General features: G+C 35.5%; 1 protein-coding gene across 2 annotated transcripts in view; it reads right to left on the reverse strand.

The window, feature by feature from the left end:
- LOC112045148 (diuretic hormone receptor) overlaps window positions 1-19,586 on the reverse strand; it is a 44,989-nt gene that overhangs the window by 15,393 nt on the left and 10,010 nt on the right. For both annotated transcript variants that reach the window (XM_024081232.2, XM_024081233.2), the window contains exons 3-7: window positions 18,205-18,307; window positions 11,253-11,333; window positions 9,576-9,655; window positions 5,224-5,349; window positions 4,414-4,602 (exon numbers count right to left, since the gene is read on the reverse strand). In XM_024081232.2, coding sequence (XP_023937000.1) covers window positions 4,414-4,602; window positions 5,224-5,349; window positions 9,576-9,655; window positions 11,253-11,333; window positions 18,205-18,307 — 579 coding nt within the window. The remainder of the gene's footprint in view (window positions 1-4,413; window positions 4,603-5,223; window positions 5,350-9,575; window positions 9,656-11,252; window positions 11,334-18,204; window positions 18,308-19,586) is intronic.

Below are 19,586 nucleotides of genomic sequence, written 5' to 3' on the forward strand. Positions count from 1 at the left end.
AATATAATAGTTGAAAACAAATTCAAAAATACCCTTTTAGCACGCACAAAAAATTACAAATGGAGTTTTTTCGTATTCCTGACAGCAAACCTATTCATTTGATACCCATATCATGGGGGTGCATTTCAAATAGCATGTCCGCCATCTTGAACGTCCGACATATTGGATTTAAGTCACTTGACAATTTTTTTAGTATTGCTGCCAGTAAACCCTTTTACATGATTTCAAACAACCAGTCTGCCATCTTGGGGAGGCCGCCATATTGGATTTGTAATGACGTTTCATGTATTGTCATCAGAACTCAGTGCGTGTGCAAAATTTTATCCACATTTTTATCATCACGAGGTCTTCAAAATATTCTATTGAAGTAGTGAGATAATAACTCAAATATTGTTTTTGTAGTATTCCAACTAAAATGTTGGGACGTCGATATTATTTAACAATGATTTAACCGCAGATATCGTAATCGGCCATGTTTTATATGAAATATTGAACATAGTAATATATGAGCGCTAAATTACTGTCTATACAATTTATTAACCAATATTTGAAGCTTTAATACTGAAAGGGCCTAGTGGCAGTTTGATACTGTTACTATCGTGTTAACGTAAATGCGATTTTTTAAGGAATTGAAACAGCACCATCTAGTGGCACTACTGCACAATTGTTTTAATTCCATATAAATTCGCGTATACGTCAACGCGACAATAACAGTATGAAAATATTGAAAACTTCAACTAGGCACACATTCGAGATTGAATTACGTAACGTTCCAAGTTCAGTTGAAAGCTCTTTTTTTTTTTTTTTTTTTTTTTTTCTTCTTCAGGAGGGGAAATCCTCATGGACACCCTAAAGGGTAGTGCCGGACTCCTACCGGCTAAAACCCCTCCTATCGCCCTGTTAGCCGTGTACCCGCCTTTCAGCCTATAACACGGTAACATTTTTGTCTGTCTTAAGTTCTTGTTATTTTCCTCCTCTTTTCCTCCTTTTCCTTTTCCCTAATAATATCCTCAAGGAAATTACTGATAATATTCCAATTTTTATCAGATTCCAGCATTTTAGATACCAAATTTTGTACACTAATATCGCCCACCTTTGCAGAAACTTCTCGTCTTTCATGTTCCCACTTTACGCAGTGGAAGATGGTGTGCATCGCATCATCTGTATTCTTACAGTACATGCATGTGGCATCTGGTCTTTTACCAATACCTGCAAGATAGCACATAAAAACGCCATCTCCAGTAAAGCACTGTGTAAGTCGATATGTCATTCGGCCATGCCTCCTGCTGGTCCATTCTTCTATATGAGAAATAAGGCTGTATGTCCATCTACCTTTAGAAGATCCTTCCCATTCCTTTTGCCATCTCGCTAGGGTTTCTTTTTCAAGAGTTCCTGATTTTTCAGCGCTATTTTTTGTTCTTCGAGCCGATCTCTCAGAGGCTAGTAAATGAATGGGTGTTAGGTTAGCCAGAACCAGTGCCGCGTCAGTCGACACTGTTCTATAGGCAGAGCAAACTCGGAGTGCTAGTATACGTTGTGCTTTTAACACTTGTTTCTTATGCACAGCAAATTTCATAGCTGGCTCCCAAATTGGTGCCGCATACAGAACAGTGGACTGTGTAGCCATAGCTAACGTCCTTCTTTTGACGTCACTAGGACCCTTAGTGTTGAGGAGCAGCGTAGATAGGGCTCTTGCAGTTTTCGAAGCTTTTTCGCAGACGGATCTTAAGTGCGGGCCGAAAGTTAGTCCACAGTCCAGCTTTACGCCTAGGTAGGTTACGCTGTGTGATGTTTTAATCGTCTGCCCTCCGCAGTCAAATTGAATGGCATGTACCTTTCTTTTCCTATTAAAGACTACAGCTTCAGTTTTTTCTGGTGCAATCTCTAATTGGTTATGGCGCATCCAAAGATCTACTGCATGCAATGATTCATTTGTCTTAAGTATTAGGTCATGCATATCCTTTGCAGTTACAGAGATCGCTAAATCGTCTGCATAGCATACGAGTTTTACTCCTTCTGGAACTTCAATGCTCATCACATCATCGTAGAGAATGTTCCACAAGGTTGGACCAAGGACTGATCCTTGTGGAACGCCACCAGTTACATTAGCCCTAACATTATTTTTTAATTGTATTTGGCGTTTCGATAGATAGTCCACGATAACGTTAGTTACGTATTTGTTAATACTCCGGGCCTTCATCTTGTTAATAATAATAGACCAGGTTGCTGTGTTAAAGGCGTTTCGGACATCAACCAGGATGAGGGAATTCCATTGGCCTTTTTGTTTGGCTTCCATTGCTGCTCTCACTACATCTTCCACTGCATCAACAGTAGTCCTACCAGATCTAAAACCATGCTGGTTGTTATGTAGCCCTCCACTTATTTCGATCTCCTGCAGAAGTCGCATGTTTATAAGCCGTTCATACGTCTTTGAGATAACATTTAGCAAACAAATTGGCCTATATTTAGTTTGATCGGTAATTGTTTTCTTTGGCTTATCGATCAAAACCAACTTAGCGATTTTCCAATTTTCGGGGAATCTGCCCTTCTTAAACATATTATTAAAGAGACTTGTAAAATACTCGACATTATTGCATATAGCAAATTTCACTACTTCAGGTGGTATCGCATCTGGGCCCGGGGCCTTTTTAACATTAATTTTTTTACTAGACTCCAGTGTCTCATCGAGTCTGAAAGCTACATTTTCAAATTCCAAGTCCCCTATTATTTCTTTGGTGAGTTCGCGCAAAGGTGTTGAGGTAATGAAGAGGCTTTTAAAAATATCCATTTTTTGTACCAGAGATAGGCACACTTTTGGGTTTGGTAATTGCATTTGTGTCTTAACAATCCTGTATGCATCACCATATATGTCGGATTCAAGACCCTTACACAGAGCGTCCCATGCTTTTCCCTTCGCTGTTGCTATGGTCTTCTTTAGCTCCTTTTTGGAAATTTTATATTCTTCTTTTAAGATTTCTCTTTCTTCCTGATTTTTACATTTTTGAAATTGAAAGCTCTAGAAACTCTACGGTTAAGCGAAGGTACTCAAGCCCGAAAAGCACTGGGTTCGGTCTTCGCCCGCTGAGCTATTGAAAGACTAGATGTTTAGTGGGTCGTGTCCACTTTAGCCTTTTTGCTCAGTTGCAATGAAAAGAGAATATTGGTCAGGTTTAAAAGACATATTTTTGAAAAAAAAAAACTGGCTTTTGTATTTCTAACACAGGCAAAACGCTTTGTTGTAGAAGAAAGAGGAATAATAGCCTAAAAATACTGGCAACGTTTTGTTTCAAAAAAAGCTATGTCAGGCTCGCTCCACTAGACTGAAGCGTGCATTCATCTAAACAACACTATTTGTTGTTGGCGTATGAACTTTCGCAGTTCTAATTTTTTTATTGAAAAAATGGAATTATTCGACGGTGCAACACGACAGTCTTCTAGGCTACAAGCCCTTGAAAAAAATTACCTGTGAAATGTACCAACGTAAAAACGAAAATTATTTTTTATGCCGTCATTTCTGATCGGTAACAGGTGACATTTATTTTTAATCATCTATAACACTATAACAAAGCCGTACATTATTAATTACATTACAATAATTAGTCGTAATTCATCATTTGTACCTGAAAAATTCCACTCATTCGCGTACTCACCACTGTACCGCTCAGAAGTGACGGCACAGTGCTCAGAGTTATTTTCTGCTTTAGTAACAGCCTTCTAAGCGTTATTCACGTTAGTTCATATCACAGGTAAATTTAAGCCAAGGGCTTGTAGTTTATTCTTTTGGACTGTTTCTCTTCTAATCAGGGATCCTTAGAACATTTTGTACACCTGATTACTAACAAGCTAATTTTACGTGAGTAGCTTCATCTCGATGAGACGGTCAACTTTTTTATTCACGCAAATTCTTGACTCTGATAGCTAAGTGCGTTACCAGGAAATGAAAATTTCAGAGCGTCGGAATGATATATTTAGATTATTCAGTCATGGGTTTGAAAATAACAACGGCCATATAGGACAAAATTATAATTTACAACTAATATCAGGACAATTTATTAACAAACTAATCAAAATGAAACAAAAATTAAACAAGCCTTAAAATAATCACAAAAGATACGGAACACTGAATTTACGATACAAGAAATAGCACTGAACACTACGACGGCTAGGTAAAGAATGTTCTAGCTCGCACCACGACCGCCGTTATATCCAAAACAAGAACAAAGAGACGAACGAGTCACGGAGGGTTTTTTTTCTTCGAATACCCTCTAACCTAACAATATATATAATGTATCACGCAATTTGTAAGACAATGTGGCTGTTAACTTGTATAACTATTATTTATGCAACAGTAAAAAACAACTGGTTAGTTAAACAACTTTTAATAACCTCGTTATTGATACAATATAAAGTTACCTGCGTGGAGAGCATCAAGGCGCGCACGTAGTCGAAGGCGTGCGCAAACCAGGAGTCATCACTGGGCCCACACAAAACTAGCAGGTTGGTGATGCCCAGCAGTGGGATGAGCACCAGCAGCGCTTTCGTCGCTTTCCTGTACTGCTCCGTTTCTAGAGTATTCGCTGAACGGAGCTTCGTTATGAGAACCTTGTAACAGAAAATGTTAAGTTATAGCATGTCTAAGGGCGAAAACACTACACTGCGATGCGTCGTCACATCGCAAATACGATGGCGCAACGCAATGCGATGTGTTGACGCAACGCAAATATTTTATCGCTTACGGCATCGTAGGAGAAAATTATGGCCATCAGTTTAGATTCTAGTGAGCCATGGACGGCACTACACGTATTCTACGAGTTCTTGCGTTTAGGTAGTGTTGTGGTTTCGCCCTAATACATTTGGAAGTTTGTTTGATACGCGTTTGCACGAAAAAACTTGCGTTTTGTCGAGCAGGCGGCGTTTCAACTGACGACTGACAGTGCTAATTTGTTTTGTATGCGTTGTAGCGACTCTGGGTGCATGCGTTGTCCTCTTGCATACGACGTCGTGCATCACCGCAACGCAGGTGTGGCGTACAATGCGTTAATCCGTTGCTCTAGGACGCTATGCAACGCACTAATGAGGTATCGCAAAACTGTTAAAGTTGCATAAAAATCATGTGTGACGGAGATTTTTCCTCTTAATGTTGAATTTCGTCAAGAGACTCCACGCGGATGAAGTTAGGGGTCCGCTAGTTCAAAATTAAAAATACAGCTTTGTGTAACTCACCCACATGATCCTTATAAGGAAAAATAGGTTGAGTGCGAGCCCCACGAGCGCCGGCGCCTTGTGAATCCAATCCACTTGATGCTCGTGTATCCACTGGCACATTTTGGCAGCGCCCGTTATTGCCACCTGAATGCAATTAAATATGAGCGACCAACTTATTATACCTTGGTTTATCTTTCAGGGAATTTAAATATAGATATATAATTTAAGTATAATATCTAAGTATAATATAAAATCTTTGATGGATGATGTTCGGTGACTAGTCGTTTAAGTAAACACATTTGAGATAGCTTTGGGTATTTCTAATCATACAACAAAAGGTGTCGATTTTAACTTTATTATAACTGTGGAAAATGACAGTTTATGAGCTGAGTATTTTTACATAAGGGTATCTGCTGTAGAAGTTATAATATTTTGTAATTTAAAACTAATTTTTATTGTAAATGGTGTTGATGTTAAAATAGCTGAGTTTTATTTGGTTCTTCTCATTATGATTTGCCTTCCGAAACGGTGGTAGATTCACTATAGACAAAGACATACAAACTTGGCGTAACGAACTACTTGAAACAAACGAATGTTAGAACTATTTCTATATGTCCTTGTTTTTCGTAGTCAGAGTAGCTAGCTAACAGGCTCACAAAAAGTTTACTATTGACTTTTTTAAACGCTTTTTTAGCGAGTGTCTGAACCGTGACGTTGCAGTTAATAAATTTAATTAAAGTTTCCTTTTAACCCAATAAAGTCAGCACTCAAGAAAACAGTCCATTTTCTCAAAACTACCTCGTTTCTAAAGACAAGTTTCAACGCTATAAAAAAGCAATTAATTTCGCTTAAATTTAATCAAACGCTAAGTTAATACAGTTAGGTTAAAATTTTACCCTCACGTCTTTTAAAATAATAACCTCGCGAATTGGTATTTTCAAAGCTGCAGCTGCATTAAAGCAATTTAAAGTTTCCACTGAACAAGCCAAGGATTATGAACTAATTTCATTGAGTCCGCTTTTCCAATCTAGTGCATAATACTGAGTCATTTCATAAAGCTTTAAAGTCATTGTAAAATAAGTAGTTTTATCACTAGCAAACTTATCTTTGACGTATGCTAGTTGACATATACAAAATGGGGACGCCACTTCGTCCGCCCTTAGACCTCTTTAATCAGGCCCTATCGCAAAATCCGATCTTAGCGCATTCGTACTAACTATAGACTGCCTGCCAAATTTCATCTTTGCACGTCAAGCGGTTTTCGAGATTTTGTGATGAACCTTTCGCATATTAAGATTGAGATTCTATGTAAAAATGTCATCCGGTGCTTACTGGTGTATATCACACAGTAGGTAAATGACATTTTGTCGATTGATTTGATGTTTCATGTAGAGTGGTGCGGGTGATAGTTTGTTTCATTTGAAAGTTTGCCGCGATTCACGATAATAGTAGATACGTATTATAAACGTCATACGACTGTCACCGTACCCATGCTATCTGAAAAACATAAGTGATAATGTTCCCCCGTAATAACCTACCACACAATTTGCAAGTGCGTGAAAGAATTAATGATCCGGAAAATTAGCTGTGCCAATTGGTAAGACCAGTATTTCCGACTGAACTTGCGTCTATCTGTAGGAGCATTGCATTCGGAAATGTAAATCATATCTACGATTTTAGATTTTTCAAAAAAACTAAGTCAAGTTTATTAACCAATAACATCAATGTCCTTGATCATTATCATCATATCAGTCGATGGACGTCCACTGCCGAACATAGGCCTTTTTGTAGGGACTTCCAAACATCACGATCCTGAGCCGCCTGCTTCCAGCAAATCCCTGCGGCTCGCGTGATGTCGTCAGTCTACCTGGTGGGGGGGTCGACCAACACTGCGATTTGTAGTGCATGGTTGCTATTCCAGCACTTTGTGACCCCAACGTTCATCGTCACTTCGAACTATGTGCCACGCCCATTGCAACTACAGCTTCGCGACTCGTTGAGCTATGTCGTTGACTTTGGTTCTTCTGCGGATCTCCTCGTTTGTGATTTGATCACGCAGAGATACTCCTAACATAGCTCGTTCCATCGTCCTTGATAAGGCTTATACATTTTAAATTAAGTAAATATAATTTATAGTCTATTTTATAGTTAATTAAATATGTACGAGTACACAAAATGTTAATTGACTTCGTATAAGCCTGAACAAGCGTAAAACGAATATATACATAAATTGAAACTGAAATTATTCAGCAGAAGTAAATTGATAATGATAACTTGCGTTGATTGAAAAAGAGAGGGAAATATATTACGCTTTTAGAGAAAAACAAGTACGGTCATATTTCTTGTGATGGTGTTTATTTAGCCCCCGACGCAAAAAAAAGGGGTTTTATAAGTTGGACGTGTCTGTTTGTCTGTCTGTCTGTCTGTGGCACCATAGCTAACGAACGGATAAAGCGATTTAAATTTAGTTTTTTTTGCATGAAAGGTGATTAACGGACGAGTGTTCTTAGATATGTTTGATGGAAATCGGTTGAGCCGTTATAAAGTTCTGGGTGTTGAAAGTGGCAAATATACTCGAGTGGGGTCTCAGATTAAAGTGCACTGAAAGAGAATATTGATTACTTGATCGATAGTGTAATAAATAATTTCATAATCTTCAGGGGTTTTTTAAATTTTCAACTTTATGTTATTTTTATTGGTATTTTCAAAAATTTAAATTAGTTGTAATAGCAGAATAAATCTATACTAATATTATAAAGAGGTAAAGTTTAAAAAATTAATTATTTAAAAAATGTGACAAACTTACAGTTTGTAAGTTTGTCACATTTTTTAAATGGGGTAATCTTCGGAACTACTGGTCCGATTTTAAAAATTCTTTCACCAGTAGAATGCTACATTATCGGGGAGTGCTACATTATCGGGGGCTATAGGCTATTTTATATTGGTATCATATATATTAGCCGAGTTATCACAGCTTTTGTCATACAGGTCGGACCGAAAATCCTCTTAAGCAGACTTATTCGCTTTATAATTTAGGGGTAGGATGGGGTAGGGTGTAGGTAAGGTAGGGGTAGGGTAGGGGTAGGTTTGGGGTAGGGTAGATGTAGGGGTTGGGTAGGGTAGGGTTGGGTAGGGTAGGGTTGGGGTAGTGGTAGGGTAGGGGTAGGGTAGGGTAGGGTAGGGATAGGGTAGGGTAGGGGTAAGGTAGGGTAGGGGTAGTAGTAAAGTTGACATCGAAATTTACGCGGACGAAGTCGCGGGCGTCCGCTAGTAAAGTATAAATATGTTATATTAAGTATATGAACAATATTAAATCTATATTAATATTATAAAGCTGAAGAGTTTGTTTGTTTGATTGATTGAACGCGCTAAGCTCTCTCTAGAAACGGAGCAGTACTAGACCGATTTGTAGAATTCTTTCTGTGTTAGATAGCACATTTATCGAGGAAGGCTATATGCTATATATTATTCCCGTATTCTTACGGGAACGGGAACCGTCAGCTAGTATACAGTAAAATAAGTAAGCCACTTTAAACAAAGGAAAAACTAACACAAAAGTATTATGATTTAATAAAAGATTTCCTTTATTCCAAGTCAACCATTAAAAATTCAAAACTTGTACAAATAACAATCGTCAAAAGTTAAAAAGAATCTGACGAAAAAAATATTTTTGTTCAACCTTAATTTCTTAAGGCGACGAATACTAAATTGGAAAGGGCGTTGGTATTTCGGTTGCGTGGCCTAGAATCGGCGGTCTACGCGGAATTTCTTTCGGTATAACTTTCTTATAAAAGTTTAGCCCCTCTTAGAAGAGCTTTTAAGTTTTAAGTTTTTAAATAACTAATTTGTGTAATGATCCGATACCAAACCAAACAAAGTTTTTATTAGATTTTTATATAAGGACTTTTTATATCATATCATATTACGTTATTTTGGTTCACAAATACCATCTATTAAATAGCACAATTATTAATGCTTTGCCGTGTTTCTTAAATTAATATAATCAATACTCACGATAGTTTCAATTTTAATTTATCGTTTGAATTGTGTACATAAAAATTTAAAACGACAGTGTGAACTATAATTATTGAAATCTATACTAATATTATATAGCAGAAGAGTTTGTTTGTTTGTTTGATTGAACGCGCTAATCTCAGGAACTACTGGTCCAATTTGAAAAATTCTTGAAAAGGCTATAGGCTATATATTATCCCTGTATTCCTACGGGAACGGGAAACATGCGGGTAAAACCGCGTGGCGTCAGCGTTAGGTATATATGTTTGAGTGTGTGATATGTGCGTTATTTTAATACGAGAAATTATCGTATGCGATATTAGTGAGCTTTATCATTATCACTAAACTGTGCTTACCCCGTCTTGATCGGTTGTGGGCATTTCTGAGACGAAACATCGGCAAATGACCCATATTGTGATGAATATGGCAGGAGCACCTGGAAAGAAAATATTTTCAAAATATGCGCCACCAGTAAATGTAGTGCTAAAAATTCAATACAAATTAAGCTAAAACGAACTTCCAGCCTGTTATATCTAGACTTTTTGTCTGTCTGTCTGTCTGTCTGTCCGTGTTTTTTTTGTTATTCGGGCATCACGCTGAAACTACTGAATGAATTCAAATGAAACTTGGCATGGTCTACAACCATAATACGGAGAAGGTTATAGGACACTTTTTATTGCGAAAATAGAATAAAAAGGGGTTGAAATAGGGATTGAAAGTCTGTATCGAAAGTCCTTCATTTTTAGAGTTCAGTTTTAATAATTTGTTCATAAATCATAAAAAAAAAATATAAAATTCAAAAATTTTTAAAATTCAAAAGTGGTGAAATAGGGCTTCAATGTTTACATTGATTTACCACGCAGACGAAGTCGCGGGTGTCCGCCAGTTCTGTCGAAAGTTGATATTTACTCGTATTTAAAACTATATCAATAAAAATCAAAGTTCTAAAATCTGTAATACTAAATTGCTGGTATTTTCTCAGCAGATTTGATTATATCCAAGCCCTAGAGACATATTATTCAAATTTAATTTAAGTCCTTTGACTTTTATGTCAAAGAAGCTCATGGGAATTTCATTATGTACCTATTTCACAAAGTCCGGTATTTAATTTGCCAAGTTTGCTATAAAATTATTAATTACTTTGCACCGGCTCTATGCTGTATAAATATGCATGTTGGATTGAATTTTCAATGTTTTTGTTTGTGAGATGAAAATTTATTAAGGTCAATAAATAAATAATAAATAAATAAATAATTAATAATATAAGTAAATTATTGAACACATGTTTGTGTTAAATGAACTTTTCGCTGGTATTTAATGCACCAGATTTAATTTTAATCGGTAATATAAAAATAGGTTTTAATCATAAAATTGTATTGCGAGGTTTGAGGTCCGACGATAAAAATTTATTCGTTTTTTTTTTCAAATATATTTTTAACGGACCTTGATCTTAGTAGCATAAAGTTTATGAGAAACTAAGTAAGAGGGTCACACGTTGCCTAAACTACAGCCTTTCTTGATGAGTACTGTTTACCAACAGAGAAATTAGAAATGAAGGTAGAAAATTTGTTTGTTAGTAAACGGTACTCATCAAGAAAGGCTATATAAATGGTTGCTTCGCCTCATCATATCGGCTGTTGGATGTCCACTACAAAACACAAGGCTTTTGTAGGGACTTCCAAATACTACGGTTCTGCCAGCCAGCCAGCATTTTTTTATGCCGATAGGCTCGCGTTTGACCATAATCTAACCTGATGGTTAGTGATACAGTCTAAGATAGGACACATTTGCCTAGGAGGTGCCTATTCACTCTTGTTTTGAAGATACCACAAACACCGACTTGAGAAGAGTATTCCAAACCCTAGCCACAAACGAAGAAAAACTATATAGCATCCAAAACTCAGCTGTAACTGTGGCTTACTCTAAAGCTTTGTGTCAAAAGTTTTTCACGGTCTTCTTTAATTAAAAAAGCTATAAGGGTTCCGTGTTGACTAAGGAACCATAAAAACGCTATAAAAATAACAATTCCTTACCCCATCCAATTGTGGTGTAGACTTTAAGTTTGATGTTCTCAGCAGTGAATGTTTCTACAACTAGCATGTATAGGTACAGACCTGAAAAGAAATACTATATGTTAGTGTTTGACGACCTCTGTGGCTCAGTTGGTAAAACCTTGGTGTTCAATAGAAAGGTCCAGAGTTCGACTTTCCTCCTCTCCTCTCGTAGTATACATATAGTGTTTGACGACCTCGTTAGTCAGGCTCAGTTGGTAAAACCTTGATTTTCAAAATAGAGGTTGGGTTCGGGTTCGGGTTGATTCTTAGGTGGGGTTAATGATTTTATGTCTGTTATGCTAGCTTCGTGGTGGACTTCGACCGTGGCTAGGTAGCTATTTATCAATACTAATATTATAAAGCTGAAAAGATTGTTTGTTTGAGCTCGCTAATATCAGGAACTACTGGTCAGGCTGTTAAATAGTCCACTTATCGAGGAAGGCTATAGGCTTTATATTATCCCCGTATTCCTACGGGAACGAGAAACACGCGGGTAAAACCGCGCAGCTGTCAGCTAGTCGTATTATATCTATTTATTAAATACATCGTGTAAGAATTGTATTTCTATTTTCTATGTGCTACATAGGATTAAGTTTTAGGGTTTAAACCTAAAGCTTTCATTATACTCGTGTCTAATATTACCTGTAATACAATATTCAAAGGTAGACTGAGCGACGCCTTTGAATCTGCAGTTTGAGAAGTGTTATTGAAATGCGGAGGAGCTTCCATATTTAATTCTAGGATGTACATTGTACACGTGCAAGTTATGTACTAGACTAAAGAATGAATTTTCCTATAAACGTGGCACCTATTGGCTACATCCAGTGGCGTGCATAAGTCTGATCAGGTTATGCACCAGTAATACCAATTAACTAACAGGGAAAATCTGCTAAACACTAACAAAAATATTTCTTAGGGTATGCAGTGCATTAATGCATGTATGAAGTGAACGTCACTAGCTACATCTAAATCTATTCATACACATTATAAAATAAATTCCTCTGTCATTGTGTTTATCTGTTTGTAATAAATTAAAAAAGAAAATACTACAGAACGGATTTCAAGCGATGAAAAAAGGTTTATGTACCTACGATATATACCTAACCCTTTTTCAATGAATGTATGTGTTCTCAGCAAATAAATAATTGAATTCAAGTCTTCATCACTAGCTACACATTATGTACATAAAACTCAACTCAACTCAACTTGTATAACAACAAAAGTTTTAACAAAATGCTTCAAGGCATTAAGTTGCACGTGTTTGTTTTGTGCAGTAAAGTTTTAAACAAACAAACCTTTTTTCTATTATATGTATTCGTATTTAGATAAATTAACAAACTTAACTAAGTGTCACATTCAATATTATAACAAAAAGAAAACACAAATATATACTCACGGGAAATCATATTGAGTTGAACTTCGTGTTAGTATGAGTAACACATTTTCTAGTTGGTTACATAGATATATAACATAGGTTGGTTACATATATTTTGGTAAATTAACAAACTTAAACCAAATACTACTAAGTGCCACATTCTATATTATAACAAAAAGAAAACACAAATATATATCTCACAAGAAATCATATTGAGTTCAACTTGATATTAGTATAACACATTTTCTATTTGGTTACATAGGTTATATAACATAGTTATATATTACATATATTTAGATAAATTAACAAACTTAAACCAAATATTACTAAGTACCACATTCGATATTATAGCAAAAAAACACAAATATATATTTCACGCGAAATCATATTGAGTTAAACTTCGTGTTAGTATGAATAACCCATTTTCTATTTGGTTACATAGGTTATATAACATAGTTATATATTACATATATTTAGATAAATTAACAAACTTAAACCAAATATTACTAAGTACCACATTCGATATTATAGCAAAAAAACACAAATATATATCTCACAAGAAATCATATTGAGTTCAACTTGATATTAGTATAACACATTTTCTATTTGATTACATAGGTTATATAACATAGGTATATATTACATATATTTTATTTATTCTTTTATTTATTTAATACTCTTTATTTGTACACCACAAAAAATAAAAGAAAACAAGCAAAACAGAAACATAAGAAAAAGTAGAATACAAAAGGCGGCCTTATCGCTTAGTGGCGATCTCTTCCAGGCAACCTTAGGCTTAGGAACTTATTAGGACAACTGTAGGTGGTGTATACGTAATAATAATGTACATATACATACATACAAATAACTACACACTAATACATAAACCATAATACACAAATTATACAATAATTATAAATATCATAAAATAAACTAATATATATATTATATCATTATGTCGTATGATAAATATTCTAATAAAATAAAATATGTGACTAAGATATATTTTGATAAATTAACAAACTTAAACCAAATATAACTAGTGCCACATTCTATATTATAACAAAAAGAAAATCAAAATATATATCTCACGGGAAATCGTATTAAGTTCAACTTCATATTAGTATGAGTAACACATTTTCTAGTTGGTTACATAGGTAATATTATGTTATTGGAAAATACGTAGGTGCTTATATTTTCGGCTCGATGATATTTTTTCACGCATGAGGCTCTGACATATCGACATTTGGTAAATTATTATTTTCGTAATCCATCAACGTTAACTAAGGCTATTATATTTTGGAGGCTGGTTTTATTTTTTATTAAATCTCTTATACTAGTACAATGGAATCGGCTTTATGTAATTTTGTACTTCATTGTTGTGGGTAGGCAAATATGGCACAAATCGGCTTATTTAAGTAGCTATCAGGTTATAAAACATTAACTGTTAATTTGTTTAATCATTTTGGGCAGAAATTTGAGACAAGCTGAGAACTTGTCCTGTACGTCCCCTGTACTACCCTAGCCACAGAAAACATATATGTACAAGCTAGCGCAGAATTGGAGGCCTATTCTGTAATGATGTTTTGTATAACTCGCAAGTACGAATGTCGAATTCACCTCTATCTTTCTCTGTTTAACATGATACTATAGACAGAGAGCGTAAGAGAGAAAAGAGAAAATAAGACGTAGACTTAAAATATATCACAATTCCAGAGATGAGTTTGAATTATCTTTAGCCAAGAGGCGAGTCGATTCGGTAACAAGATCTTGCTATTCTAACTACATTAAGGGAACTGAACAGGCAATCGTGAAGGCTCCAAAAAAATTTTGGTCGTACATAAAAGAGCGAAAGGTTACTTATAGCGAAATCCCATCTCACATGACCCTTGACAACGATACGGCCACCTGTGGTAAAGATATTTGTAATCTATTCGCGAAACAGTTTTCTTCGACGTTTACAACACCCACACTTAGCGCAACAACAAATGTTCCAGATCTCTTTCCCCAAAAAAGTCTATCAAATATTTTTATACGAGAACGTGATATAAGCAATGTGCTTAAATCGTTGGACCAAAGTAAGAGTGCTGGACCCGATGGTATCCCTCCAATTTTTATAAAAAAGACGTACAAATATCTCACGTGGCCTTTGAAAATTATTTACAACAAATCTTTACAAACCTCAACATTTCCTGATATCTGGAAAACCGCAAATATTTTACCGATATTTAAAAAAGGAGCCAAAAATAACACTCGCAATTATCGACCCATCTCTATGCTTAACACATTCTCGAAAATCTTTGAAAAACTTATATGCCCCCTATTAACCAACTACTCTAATAATATTATTTCAGTTGACCAACACGGATTCTGTCGAAACAGATCAACGATATCAAATCTGGTAGGCTATGTATCATATGTATCTAAATGTGTTGATAAAAAATTACAAATTGACTCCATATATACTGATTTCAGTAGTGCTTTCGATAAGGTAGACCACAGTATTTTAATTCTAAAACTATTTGGTTACGGGATCCACGAGCCATTGCTCTCGTGGTTTAGGTCATATCTGACGAATAGAACACAAAGGGTGACTATTAAGGGCCATATCTCTGATCCTTTCATTGCCACTTCAGGAGTACCTCAAGGATCTCATTTAGGGCCTATTATGTTCACTATGTTCATAAACGATATAACTGATAACATACGCCACAGTAAATGTTCCATTTTCGCCGACGACCTTAAGATCTATCGCATAATAAACACTATTGAAGACAGCTATCTGTTGCAAAGTGACATCAACTCTATCCAGGACTGGTGTGATCGTAACAAAATGATCCTTAACGTTTCAAAATGCGCGCATATTAAATTCACTCGTAAGAGAAAGAATACACTGAAGACTAAATATTTCATACAAAATCAACAGATTGAAGAGGTTACAGTTATAAGGGATCTCGGTATTATGATTGATACCAAACTTACATTTAAAGACCATATCGACCAAATACTTGCTAAAGCATGGAAATTGTTGGGGTTCATTAAACGTAATACCAAAGATTTCAGAACAACTGACTCAATTTTACACTTATATTACGCTTTGATTCGAAGTATTCTGGAGTATGCAGTCTCGGCATGGAACCCGCACTATAAAACACATACGGAAAGAATTGAGCGTATACAGCGTTCCTTCACCAGGTATCTTGCTTTCAAGGATCCCACTTCTCAATACAGAGCAGATTACAAAACAAGATTGCACCACTATAAAATGCAGTCCCTTGATAAACGTAGGCGTGTAGCGGATCTTGTTACCTTATACAAAATAGTCAATAGCTCAATAGATTCTCCGGACCTGTTGTATGAGGTAAACCTTAATACACAGCGACGAAATCCAAGACGACCCCTACCGATAACTTTTATACCTCACTTCTCACATAGTAACCTAGGCAGGAATTCTCCAATAAATCGGTTTATTAACGGATACAACAGTCTGACCCGCCATGATATTGATATCTTTCAGCTTTATCACCTTGTTTAGTTTTAAAAGGAAATTGACATCATTTCTGTAAACATTATTATTATTGTTATTTTTATTAATTAATTGTATTATTGTTTATTTTTATATATTAATTTATGACTTTAGCTTATGTATTAATTAATGACATCCCTTTCTTAAACTCAATTATTTGATTTTGACATTTTAATTAATATTGTAAACCTTCTTGATTTTGACATTTTAATTAACATTGTAAACCTTCTTGATTTTGACATTTTAATTATTTTTTTTATTATTGTAAATTTTTGGTAAATTATTTTAGATTGTAAGTTAATCTTTTACTTTAAGTTTTTAACCGGACTCTGCAGTGTTGTGAATGCCTGTAAAAGATGGCTGCAGTAGTTCAAGAATTTTGTAACTCACTTATATATAATGTTTTCTGCTGTCATTGTTGGCGTTACAAATAAATAAATAAATAAATAAATAAAAAATAAATAAATAAGATGCGAGTTCGAAGCTCACACTGTCGAAGTGATAAAATATCGTTACAGAATAGCCTACCTGCCCCCCTAGCCAAGTGGCATGTCGATTCTCTTTCTACGATCGCTAACGCTTCGAATGACAGATCTTGATCACGTGACCTGTCGATAGCAAATTTCATTCCCATACATCTTTCTAGTTTTCGAAGCGATCGTAGAAAGAGAATCGACGTGCCACTTAGCTAGGGGGGCTGGACCTGTAGCCATGTGGCACGTCGATTCTCTTTCTACAAACGCTAACGCTTCGAATTTATCGTTATCGAGTTGTCGATAGAACCTGTCATTTCCATAAATTTTGGTAGTAGATACGAGTAGTATAGACGTGGCTACAAGTCGTAGGGTTTTTTTTGAGTTTAAAATAACCTTATGATTTTTTTTTGCAAAAAATATGCTTAAGGCCACCTATTATACCTCTTATAATTTAAAATTGAACATTTAAGTAATTAAAATATAAATAAATAACCATGCAGTTATCTAATGTGTGTTTTCGTATATTTTGAATAATTCAAATGTAACAATAGCTATGTTATCATTTTATCCGGGTAATTGTTAACTTTGAAGCCGTGTTACACAACTAACAGTTAACAAGGGTCGGACGGCTAACATTTCGTGTTACATCAAAAATTTAAACCCTCGAAAAGATTTCTCTTCTATTTTCATTCATTTTCACGTTGGAATTTAGTAGACCGCGAGCAACGCTATGAATCACGTTTTAGGCATATTTTATGTGAAAATGCTGTTTTATTAATTTTCCAGCAGGTTTCCACGGCAGGCTGAGTGCTCAGGATTTATTAACAAATTAGGTAAAACCGTACCTATATTAATAATAAAAATTTAATTTCGTTTTGTATGTACAAACGTTGATTTCTTTATGGAATACGATTTGTATTTAATGATTTCTTATTGAATACTTTTAAGTAAATCGCCGTTAGTACGAATACCTATATGTACATAATATAATAGATTAACTAAATCGTAATCGTAATATTAAAATTTTTAATTGTACTTAGAATTGTATTAAATAAGTCTTTCTTTCTACCGGCTCTGTATTCTATATTAATACTAGCTGATGCCGCGCGGTTTCACCCGTGTGGTTCCTGTTCCCATAAGAATATGGGGATAATATATAATCTATAGCCTTCCTCGATAAATGGGCTATCTAACACTAAAAAAAATTTCAAATCGGACCAGTAGTTACTGAGATTAGCGCGTTCAAACAAACTCTTTAGCTTTATAATATTAGTATAGATATATTTGACGGCCTCCGTGGCGCAATGGTATGCTCGGTGGATTTACAAGACTCAGGTCCTGGGTCCGATCCCCGGCTGGGCCGATTGAGGTTTTTTTAATTGGTCCCGGTCTGGTACGTCACTTCCCCGCACGCACGATTTCACATATCATGGGAGTGTCATCAAAGAACTTGTCAGACTATAACCCCTCTCATTCTGATAGGACACTTGTGCTCAACAGTGAGCTCTAACTGTGTTGTTAATGACGATTAGTTCTAGATGATTATTTACTCACCTTCCACTAACATCCAAAAGAAATTCGTGAGATAGAAATAGTGCATGCATATGACTAGAATCATGCATGAAGTTTGATCCTGGTTGGCTTCTTCTGACCAATTCTGAAACAAAAAGGATTTATTGAATTTATTGTATTTCATTGTATTTCCCATTATAAAAGTCGACAGACGTTGTGCTGTCCGGAATGTTGGCTTGCAATGAAGGTTCTTGAGATTTCATCAAAAAGCATTTCTATAGTACATAGAGAAAGCTATTTTTCTTCATACTTTTATTAATGGAATTTTCTTCGTAGTTGTTTTTTTTTCTTGGATTTTTGCGATTATATTGCATGGATTATATAGAAGTACAAGTGTTTTAAAAAAAATCCATTCTATCATTATAAATGCGAAAGAGCGTCTATCTCTGTTATCTTTTTCTGTTTTATTTCGGAAAAGTTCAAACTTTCCGCGGGATTTATGAAAAACAAAATTTCACGCGAACGGAGTTGACGACTAGTCTGCTAGATTTTTTTTAATAAATATTAGCCGACGTCCCGCGGTTTCACCCGCGTAGTTCCCGTTCCCGTGTGAATACAGGGATTAAATATAGCCTATGACACTCACAAATAACGTGGCTTTCTAGTGGTAAAAACATTTTCAAAATCGGTTCAGTAGATCTAAAGATTACCCCCTACAACATCAGAAACTTTACCTCTTTATAATATTAGTATAGGTATAAAATTTCCTACAAAAATAGCGTATTCTCTAGCAATATCTGTAGGGAAATCAAATTGAAGTGTCATCTAGAATGGAAATTCGTACTCAATCTAGTTTGAGTCAATAAGGGACTGTAATTCTTAGAAATTCTCAGCGTTGAAAAAGAAAGTAATGGGTTAGTGTCATTCAAATTTTGAAATTAATTGTGCGAACATGGTATGTTACTTTATGATCTTACTAGCGGACGCCCGCGACTTCGTCTGCGTGAAATTTAGTTTTTCACAAATCCCTCGGGAACCATGAACTTTTCTGGGATGAAAAGTAATGTGTAAATCCAGAGTAAAATCTATTTCCATTCCAAATTTCAGCCAAATCAGTTCAGTAGTTGCGGCGTTACAGAGTAACAAACATCCACACAAACATCCATACAAACTTATTTATAACATTAGTAGGATAGCTGTGACCAGACAGACAGTCTGCGTGCAACCAGACCTTAGTTATTTATAAAAACTGAAAATTTGTCAGCCCAAACCAAATCCAAAGGCATCGCCAGCCCATAGTCTATGTTGAGGGAGATAATGCTTACTATGGAAAAATATTAATTGTAGTTAGAGTCAAGAGCATGCAACTTTACACTAGCCTTACTTTCAAATAATGACAGGTGGGGCCGTCACAGACGAAGGTA

Source organism: Bicyclus anynana, chromosome 20 (assembly GCF_947172395.1).
Source record: "Bicyclus anynana chromosome 20, ilBicAnyn1.1, whole genome shotgun sequence".
NCBI classification, from domain to species: domain Eukaryota; kingdom Metazoa; phylum Arthropoda; class Insecta; order Lepidoptera; family Nymphalidae; genus Bicyclus; species Bicyclus anynana.